The sequence below is a fragment of the Labrus bergylta genome, chromosome 19 (genome assembly GCF_963930695.1).
Source record: "Labrus bergylta chromosome 19, fLabBer1.1, whole genome shotgun sequence".
Classification (NCBI taxonomy): domain Eukaryota; kingdom Metazoa; phylum Chordata; class Actinopteri; order Labriformes; family Labridae; genus Labrus; species Labrus bergylta.
The window spans coordinates 24,532,495-24,542,456 of NC_089213.1; the positions used below are offsets into that span (position 1 = coordinate 24,532,495).

General features: G+C 39.5%; 1 protein-coding gene across 12 annotated transcripts in view; it reads right to left on the reverse strand.

Moving 5' to 3' along the window:
- The window catches only part of LOC109988690 (sodium bicarbonate cotransporter 3), a 40,495-nt gene extending 31,507 nt beyond the window's left edge, over positions 1-8,988 (reverse strand). For 6 of the 12 annotated variants that reach the window (XM_029278534.2, XM_065948391.1, XM_020640262.3 and 3 more), the window contains exon 1: positions 8,836-8,987. In XM_029278534.2, the coding sequence (XP_029134367.1) occupies positions 8,836-8,877 (42 nt within the window). In that variant the 5' untranslated portion in view covers positions 8,878-8,987. Of the gene's footprint in view, positions 1-3,116; positions 3,349-8,835 lie in introns of those variants that run through there. The other 6 variants (XM_029278532.2, XM_020640259.3, XM_020640258.3 and 3 more) reach the window with 2 other exon arrangements.
- Between the last annotated feature and the right edge of the window lie 974 nt (positions 8,989-9,962).

The following is a 9,962-nucleotide window of genomic DNA, read 5'->3' on the forward strand; positions in this document are numbered from 1 at the left end:
ATATATTTTAGATAATGACAGAAACATGAAAACTAAGTCGAATGTAACAAAGGTAACAGCTTAATTAACAAAACTCTCTGGACATGTAAGTCAGCTCTGTGTTTCATGGCTGATAACTTCCCAGTAAGACATGCGTGCTGCCACATGAGACACATTACGTGAGGGATTCAAACCATTCAGCTCCCAATACCATTGAGAAAACAGATGTCTAGCACAGTGGGGAATCGTCATCAGATGCCCCTTGATGTCACATGGGAACATAACGTCACCTCTAGTGAGAAGAACTGAAAGCATGCAAGGAGTGTGTAGCAGGATAAGCCAACCCTGGTTTTTCTCAGTACACTTCAGAGGGGACAAATGTGGATGAGTATAGAGTGCCTTCTACGTGGCAATAAAATGGAAGGACATAACAACAGAAGGCAATGTGCCAAGTGCAAACACAATCACATCATGAAAAGTGTCACTCTTGTCTTCATCATTTCTCATTTTTAGATCTCCAACCCTCACCCCTTATCGTCTTTTCTTTTACACATGGTGGTCAAATAAAATTCTTATATAAAACACTTTATTTTGAATATATAAATATGTGTCTTTTAGGACTTTTACATAAAAAGAGACTTGTACTGTAAGATGCTGCAAAAGTTCATATTTGCTTTTATACATAAAGCATAAACTGTGGTCAAACTACCCCTAACCCCCCCCCCCCCCCCCCCCCCCCCTTTGCATTATGGTCCCCATTTCCATTATCACCAACATATCAACAATTGTCTCATCTCTTTATTAATGAATAGGGCTTTATGATTGAAATTTATTGGAAAGCCCTTCTCCCTCTTGAGCAAAGTGGAAGGATAAAAAATGGAAATAAGTGGAAATAAAAGGATTTCCACTGGCCTTAACAGCAGCTTACATAGTAAATCATAGTAAAGTAGTTGGGTTGTATGCAACAGTGGGATTTTACGGTTCACATGAACCTTAACGAGTGAACACAAGGCTTACCATATGTAAACAAGGATTTCCAAAGTACATAAAGGTTGTGCTATGATCAATGGGCATGTTCAAGTTCAAGATATTCTTAATTTGAAACTGTTAATGCAAGTTTATAAAGAGGTTTTCAAAGTATTGTTTGTTGCTTACATGTTTGGTGCTTTAGCTTGAAAAATAAATGTTTGGTTCTTGAAATTGATAGCAGGCCCCTGAATAATTTTTTAGGGTAAAAGTGGCTGTGTCAAATCCCTTCCTGAACAGAGTATTTTTTTGCGGACATCATTGGGCCATCCTTATTGTTGAACTATTAGTATTAGTGTTAATATCACACAAAATAAAAAACGGAGAAAGAAAAAATTTGACAACAATTGACAATGCATTGTAGACAGTAAGCTGTCAACAAGACGGTTTACCTTGCTTGTTTGTGTGGGATGATAAAACTCAACAGCAGCCAAACACCTCTTTAGCCATCCATTAAAGGAAACAACCAGCAATCCAACAAGCCAACAGGCCTGGTTCCCTCTAATCTCAGTCCCTTGCCAGCGTTGCTTTACTGGGACCTGGTCCAATCAATAGAGACTGACGTAAGAAATGTGTTACATAGTGAGAGACCTGTCCCTTGAGATTACTGAATATTACTTACTGCCAATGCACAATTGAATACTAAGGATCAGAATATCGACTTCTATTTATGCCAACTATTGTTATATTATGTAACCAATTAAATCATGACTGAAAACAGAAGAGAGACAGACAGTTTAGAGGTTATAGATAGCTGCTAACAGAGTAAGGTGGGCTTACCTTACCCGACTAAATTAAATTAGGAGCGGGACAAAAAAAATCGTTCCACTACAGTATAGGGATTTTTTATTGGTCTATTTTTTAATTTAGTTTGATGTGCATTGTTTTTGGAAATATTACACATAATATTCAACTCTATCTGCTATTGTATGTTTTGACTTTTGGTTTTGTTTAAAAATAAAAAGATTATCAATACTATTGAATTGCAATACTTCAAAGTTGCAATACAAATCGAATCAGCACCAAAGATTCGGGATAAAATGGAATCGGGACAAGGGCCCTGTTAGAAAGAGTGAAAATTAAGTATAATGTATTACACTTTTCAGGAATGTAACATCCAATTATGCCTACCTGTAGCTGCGAGATAAAAGAATAGAAGATGTTAAAAGAATAGTAGATGCAGAATTAGAGCGGGCAGCAATATTTTGGTTGACTTTTACTTACTTACAAGCCATACGATTATTTATCTCCCTATAGCATCCATAGCATGTTAAACAGGGAGCAACAAGGGAGGTAGTCAGAAGTGTGTGTTGATCCATATGCTTGAAACATATTTAATTTGGAGTGAATCAATATTTTATCATAGTCTTCCCTGGATGAAATGCATCTTTACAAACACACTAGAACTTTGCAGACAAACACACATAAACACAAAGATGGAAACCAATAGCTTTCTCTGTCCAACAAACATATCCCTCTTCAGATGACCACCTGATTTTAACAGTACCTCCGAGCTCATCGCACCCACACTGGGCATAATAATTTTACACTTTGCACAATACTAGCCTAAATGCAAACAAGCATTTTATTTATTGTAAATCAGACCAAACACATCATCTGTTTTGACAGCATGCAGCTTGTTTTGCTTTTAGCATCCTTCGCAGACCAATATATTGTGGTTCTCTCCCTGACACTCCTTCCCTCTCTTCTCTCTTCCTTCCTGTTCTCCTTGTCCCACTCCTACAAGCAGCCATAACTGTGTCTGCCTCTTTCCTGTCCTTTCTGCTCCTTGAGGCAATCAAATAGAGGAAAGGAAACATTTCCATTTCAAAACGCATGTCTGATGAGGCAACAGCTTCTCATCCCCAACCCCACACATCCTGCCACCTCTGCCTATTTCCTTCTGGTCAAATGTATTGACCACCTGCTCCATTCATTACCACGGACCACTACTCACTCTACAAATGAAGACCAAAATGGAACAAATCCATATTTAACACAACCCCACTTAAACGCTGCTCAAACAGAGCCACTTGATTCATGATGAGGTGAAAACACGACAGTTAGACACACATTAAACCACACATACACACAGAGAGGACGAGACGTACCGTGAGCACATGCCCCCCTTCGCTCTGTTCCTCCATTTAGACTAAAACATCAAAGCAAAGAAGCCGGGACGTTAGCCAGTTCCTTCGTTCTGTCGCTTTACTCTACTGTAGAAGGTGTGTGAGAGCTAAGTGCTAACAGAGACACTGTCGCACTTGTCTGTTCCCTCTGCACATCTCTTTATACAGAGAAAATAAGAGAGAGCGAGAGAGAGAGACAGAGAGAGAGAGTGCTGCTTTAAAACGTACACTGCTCTGCTTTATCCTGTCAGCCCGCTCTTTGCTCAGCAGCCAATCCCACCGTGCCACCATGAATATTTCATTCGACCAGCCAAGAGCCTAAACACACACGCACATAAACACTGCCCCACGGAGGACATACACACACATTTGGAGGACATTCAAAGCTCACCCGCTGAGGTATTCAGGTCACAAATGAAGACCCACCCCCAACACAGATAAATAGAAACAAGCACACGTGTAGGGTTGGCATTCCTCAGAGGGTGCAATGAATTGAAAAAGCACAGATAGCTGTGTGTTCATTACGATACCCCCAATGCCTCTCTGCCTTTGACTTTGACATTCACGATCTTGATCATAGCCTGAAGGTTAAACATGTCTTTCAACGAACTGTTATTTTACTAAGAACTGTGGGTCACTTGTTTCATGTCCACAAAAAGAACTGTTACATGAGAAGGGCAAAAAAGAACATGCTCCTAAAACTGATTAATTCAAAGGAATGCTGGATATCCTAGTCCAGACATACTCTGTTGACATTCATAACAGCACAAGTCGGCCCCAAGCACATGAACCACAAAACCACAAAGACAAAGGTGAAACCAAATTTAAAATTGTGACACCTGATGATAAGGAATATAAAGAGTGCATGCATTTAAATAGAAAGAGTGACATCTAAAGGCTGAGCCGAGGCATCAGGAATTTTTTAATCAACTACCTGACGGCCTGTGTATAGTCCAGAGTGAACAAATTTTTTTTAGAGTAAGTACACAAGTATAATGCAGTAGGACAACCATTTTAGGTAAAAGATTAAAGACAACTGATTTCTGTAAATAAGGATCTGCATTACAAATTACAGCTTTAGCTTCACAACTTGGTGCAAATTATTTATTATTTATTGATCCAACAGTTACTTAATAGATCTGTCAATCAATTGTTGCGTCCAACTGTAACTGATTGTACAGCATTTCGTCTATTCAGACTTGGTCTTCAAAGAATCATGAAAAAGAAAACCGTGTGGCCACAGTTATTTTACTGTAAAGTTAATAGAGATTCCCATCAAACTGTCCAAGCTGATTATTTTGGCAAAACATAACACCTGAAACCTTTCTGCTGACTATCATAGAAGACATAAACAGTGACGATAATTTCTCCTACTAAAAGAGAAGTAAAGCTGAGAGAATGGTTGCAATTTGAGCTTAACAAGTTCCAGAACATCAATCATTGATTAAAATTAGGGATTTTCACAGCAACTAATTTTCCTGTCAATTAAATGGAAATTTAAGACTAGTGGAATAATCTAAAGGTAATTAAACAGTCAGAAAACAGTCCAAATTCAGCACAATTTATTTAACATGGCTAAACACTGTCACAAACGATATTTAATCGCTATCTAAAAAAGTTAATTAAAAAAAAGATCAGATTCTTCAATAACAACACTGTTGGCTTTCTTAGATACAGCTGAAATTCACAGGCATCACTCTACTGGTAAACAATGTCAAAATGGTTTGTCAAGGTTAATGTTATCAGTGCTAGCACCAACAGCCTTTGGTCCCCCTTGCAGGTTAACATCCACATGCCTGTGCTAAATGCACTGGTCCTATCAAATGGTTATATGCCAGTTTACCGGCACTTCACCTACGAGATGCCAACTGTCCACTGTGCTGGTTCACATCCATCAAGTGGGAAGAACAGGCCCATCAACCCCAGCTACAGCCCCAGCTAGTTGCTGGTGGCTGCAATACAGCTTAGACACAACATTAAAACAGCATTGGGGCCTATACTTATATAAATATAAATTACTACTTTAACAGACTTTAATACTCGTGAAGTCAAAGGTTACTACTTTAAATGTGTTGCCAACTAATTGCGCAGACCTCTGATAAAAATGGTTGTATTTCTTCTTTTTTTCCCCACTCATCATTTCTTCAGCTTATTGTTTTGCTCAAAACAAAACAAAGAAGGACTGCGCCGCTTTTGCGGGCGCTAAACCTGTAGAAATGAGAGGAAAAGATTTGGTGGAATCCACAAAGCACGGGCAAAGGGTGAACTGTGCGCAAACTGCAGTGCCAAGAAGATAACGTCCTTGGTGCACCTAATTTATTTACATTTATGTAATTTAGGACGTTTTCACAAATTCTTTGTAAAATTGCCTCCTTCCTAGAAAAGTTATATGTCAAGGAAACGGACAGAGCATCTGTTAAATTTGTGTCATCTTGTAGTTCTCTTTGACCTTCTGAACCCTGTGTACAGCTGCTCATGCACAGACCAAGTGGGGCAGGGAGCGCGCTTTCAGACTGAGCAAAACTGTGGCACTGACGGAACATAGCACGCACGGAAAATGTGGAAATTTCTGATTACAGTACAGCTCCATGCAGAGTAAAGGTGCAGACTGCCTATCTTCAAATTAAGACGCAAAAAAAGAATAAAAACTGTGCGGAGCGGGACAACTTTGTGGGCATGTTAGCGCAGGCATCTAATTAGATCAATCTATTTTGTGAATAGGGTGCTAAAACACAAAAGATTTCAGTTGCTATTTCTGCCCAATTCACAGTGCTATCAGCATGCAATCAGCGGGTGCAATCCATTCTTAGTGGATCTGGCCCAAAGTGCCATCTTATCATATCTGCCACTTGGGGGGAACAGGAAGCCTGGGTGCATGTGCAGTTTGAGCACCCTTTAATGTTTTATCAACAGAATGAGGCATATGGAACAAAAATGAAAATAACCTTTGGGGCATTGTCCTGCACACATACAAGCATCGAGTTTAGAAAAGCAGACCTATTCAAAGTCGCTGCTTTTCATGTTCAGACTAGTTGAGAGAATGTGGTGGGTTTAAGAAATGGAATGCTTTACCTACGTCCACCAGAGAACTTTATAATCACACCTTATTTATAATGTTCATTATTACAGAAATATTGGATACAATACATTAACTGACATTCTTTAGTGTACACCAATTAGTTTAGTTGGAACTGTAGGAACTGTCATTTTTTTTTAATCGTATTATCATAATACTATAGCTGAAAAGAACAAAGCTCCTCCAGACTGGCAAAGAGGTTCATTAGTTGTAATTAATTACCTATTCAAAGTAATACCTCACAATGAGCAAGCTCCATACATAACTCAATAAGATTAAGATTTACTTTTATTGATCCTGCAAGGGGAAATTCCGTTTTTACACTCTGTAAGTCATGCAACACACACATGACTGTGGCTGAAATATACAAACAAACAGGATCCTATGGACATGCACTAATGGAGAGATGTCAGAGGGACGGAGCTGCCCACAGTGGGCGCTCCTGAGCTGATGGTGGGGAGGAGGTTTGGTGCCTTGCTCAAGGGCACCTCGGCAGTGCTCAGGAAGCGATCTGGCATCTCTCCAGCTACCAGACCAACTTCCATATTTGGTCTGCACCGCGACTTGAGCCGGCGACCCTCCGGTTCCCAACACAAGTCCCTACAGACTGAGCTACTGCCGCCCCCCAAAGTAATCAAAATAACACAGGCAGTAAGTGCTGAGTCGGTTATAGTCCAGGTCAAAGAGCCTACTTTACACTAACTAGACTAAACCAGCTCTCACTAATGAAACAGCAGGATGCACAAAATCTCTGTTCTCATGGCAAGCAGGCATACACCCCTGAGGCAAAAAATCAATCAAAGCTTAGCTCAAATTGTAGAGCTTAGTTATTACAGTGAAAAAAAAACAGTGTTCAAAGTGTCACTGACATAAATCTGTATTGTTTGTCAAATTCTGAAACACACCAAACACAATGAAAGGGAATCCTCCTGGTGGTTAATAGTTTTCTTGTTACGTCCTAAAAACCACTTGGTTTAAATTGTACCAAATAAGATAACACTAACACAACACTGAGCAAGACATAGCTGGAGAAGGAATTTCCTGATCCAATTTATATGTTCAAATGTTTTAGTAAAACATATACTCCTAGAGGCATTCTTTTAAGGTTACAAGCATGGCCTGTAATAATCATCAGTGGCATAAAGGCAGCAGAAAAACAACTTGATGACAATATATCTGCATGTGCTCAGACTCCTCACTCTAAAATCCAGTTATCAGGTCAATAACAGCTATATTTACCTATTTAACCCCCTATCATTTGCATTGGTCAACCAGCAGTTAGTTGAAAGTTGAAACCAGATCAATGTGTTTTCAAACATGCACCCGCAATCAATAGAAAATTCAACTCTAAGTTCACATTAGCTTGTTCCTTGGGTTGTGCATTATGTGCATCATGGGTTAATAAACAATTTGTCTATTATTAGGTAACATAGCTGAACCTCTGCATGAATGGTCGTGTGTCAGTGAACTCACCAACTTCCATGCTTGGGGAAGGAGTACAGCTATTGAGCTTTTCATTGGGCAGCAAGGGGTCAAGTTTCCTCTCTCACTCACTCACTCACACACACACACACACACACACACACACACACACACACACACACACACACACACACACACACACACACACACACACACACACACACACACACACACACACACACACACACACACACACACACACACACACAGATGTGTGACAGTCAGCATGCTTTTTAAACTTAGCACTGCAAGTTTCTTTTTTGGGCTTGTAAACGCTGCTGTGTGTCTGATTCTGTGACAGTAAAGTTACACCCATGAGCAGGATGTGAGTTTTAAATATACTCAGCTACAACTCTGTAAAAATGTAACATCTAAAAGAGGTTGGTCAATCTAACATACTGCGATTCAAACTGAGATCTCTTCTACTTTCATTTCTATCCCCCCCTCCATCTGCACACACTTTCACAGTAAAATTAGCAGCACTCCCTGACTTGGAAATGTCCGACAAGAAAGCAGATCTATTTTGGTACACATTTGATATGCAAATGAGCCATTTTATTCATGTTAATGCACAGGCGGATCTTATCAACATGACACATTATCAAGAAAGAAACGAGTGAACCTGTTGAACTTGAGGGGGGAAATGCAACGACGCTGGTACTACATAGCGATTACAGGAATTAAAACCCGTTCTGACGTTTATTCAAACATCACCGAGAACTTGGCACATCTTGTACGTGTTTATTTATCTAAAAATTGACCAAACTTTTATGTCAAGACTTGCAACCTTACGCGACATCTTATATCTAATTACAGTTAATAACGTCACTGAACTGGGCTGACGTCAGCAAGCACTATCTGAGAACAAACGTAGAGTAACTAAACTCTTACAAACTGTGCAGGAAAACATATTTGAATGAAAGCTTTCGCTTACTTTATAAAGAAACCTAAACATAATTTTTTAACAATGCCACGTGTCTGAAAGAAAAAAGCCGGCTAACAAAAGGAGGACTCCCGAGCATCCCTCTTACTTCCACGGCAGCTTGGCAAACAAGGGGCAACCATGGAGGGGGCAACCCCGGACAAAGAGCCGTACAAACATGGAGGTGGGCCAGCGGTAAACTGTGTTGAGCGGTTACTCACTGTTCTCAAGAGGGGCCTCATTTGTTCCGAAGGTTCATCCATTTTAACTTCCGGTGGTCTACGTTTACTATTCTTTAATTCCGCCTGCTAGTATGTTGAGGAGACCAAGCCGAGTGGTACTTCAGTGAACTGAGACGACTGGTTGAGCTTTACCCCAACGACGCCGTTAGGACACGCCTCTGAATGATTGACAGGCATTAATTGCCAATTGGTCTTCAATGTCCGGCGTTCTCAGCCAATCACATCCTGAAGTGTAACGATTAGGGCGGGGGCTGTTTCCGTGTCAGCTCAAAGTCCCAAGCGGGCTTTTTGTTGTTGTGTTATTTTAACCCTGCTGTGCAGACAAATACAGTCAATGCTGCCGACTCGCGTTTTCTATCGTTTATAACACAGTTTTGAGGGACGAGCACTTTGAAATCAGAAAACTTTCATCAAATTCTAGTGTGTTGGTTGAAAAATCAGTGTCTGTGCTTATACTGTATACTGTATATTATACTGTGTCTGTGCTTATACTGCTTATACTGTATATACTTGTCTAAGATACTGTATATACTGCTCCTTGTCTGTGTATGGTGCTTTTGTCTGTGTTTAAATGCTCATGTATTTAAATGTGCTATATGTTACACATTTTTATTTTATGTCTGTGCGCTGATTTATCAATTGCTTCCATGCGTATGTGTTATGTTTTAACTAACACTTGTGTTTTATTTGTTATGCTTATGTGTTTTTGTGTCTATGTTTTTGTGCTGCATTTTCCTGTATGTTTTCTTAAATGTCATCAACTTGCCAGGGACTGCAGATGAAAATTAGCCTGCATGGCTAAATCTGGCACATTTACATGTGTGACTTCGTTGCTCTTGTTAATTAATGTGCGTTGTCCCTTTTAAATAAAGAAATCAACTCAAAATCAAAGTTTTTTTTGTTATTTTATTGATTTCGCAATAAAAAGACAAAAAGTGATATCAGGAGAGGATATATAAAAGTAATACTATAGCCTACATGTAGGTATAAAAATAGCCAAAGACAGCATTTACTAAAACAAATCAGCTTACTCAATTGCAAAAGTAAGCTTATATTTAAAATGTGCTTGTTTATATCAACTGCACCGCTATAGGCTGTTACAGATT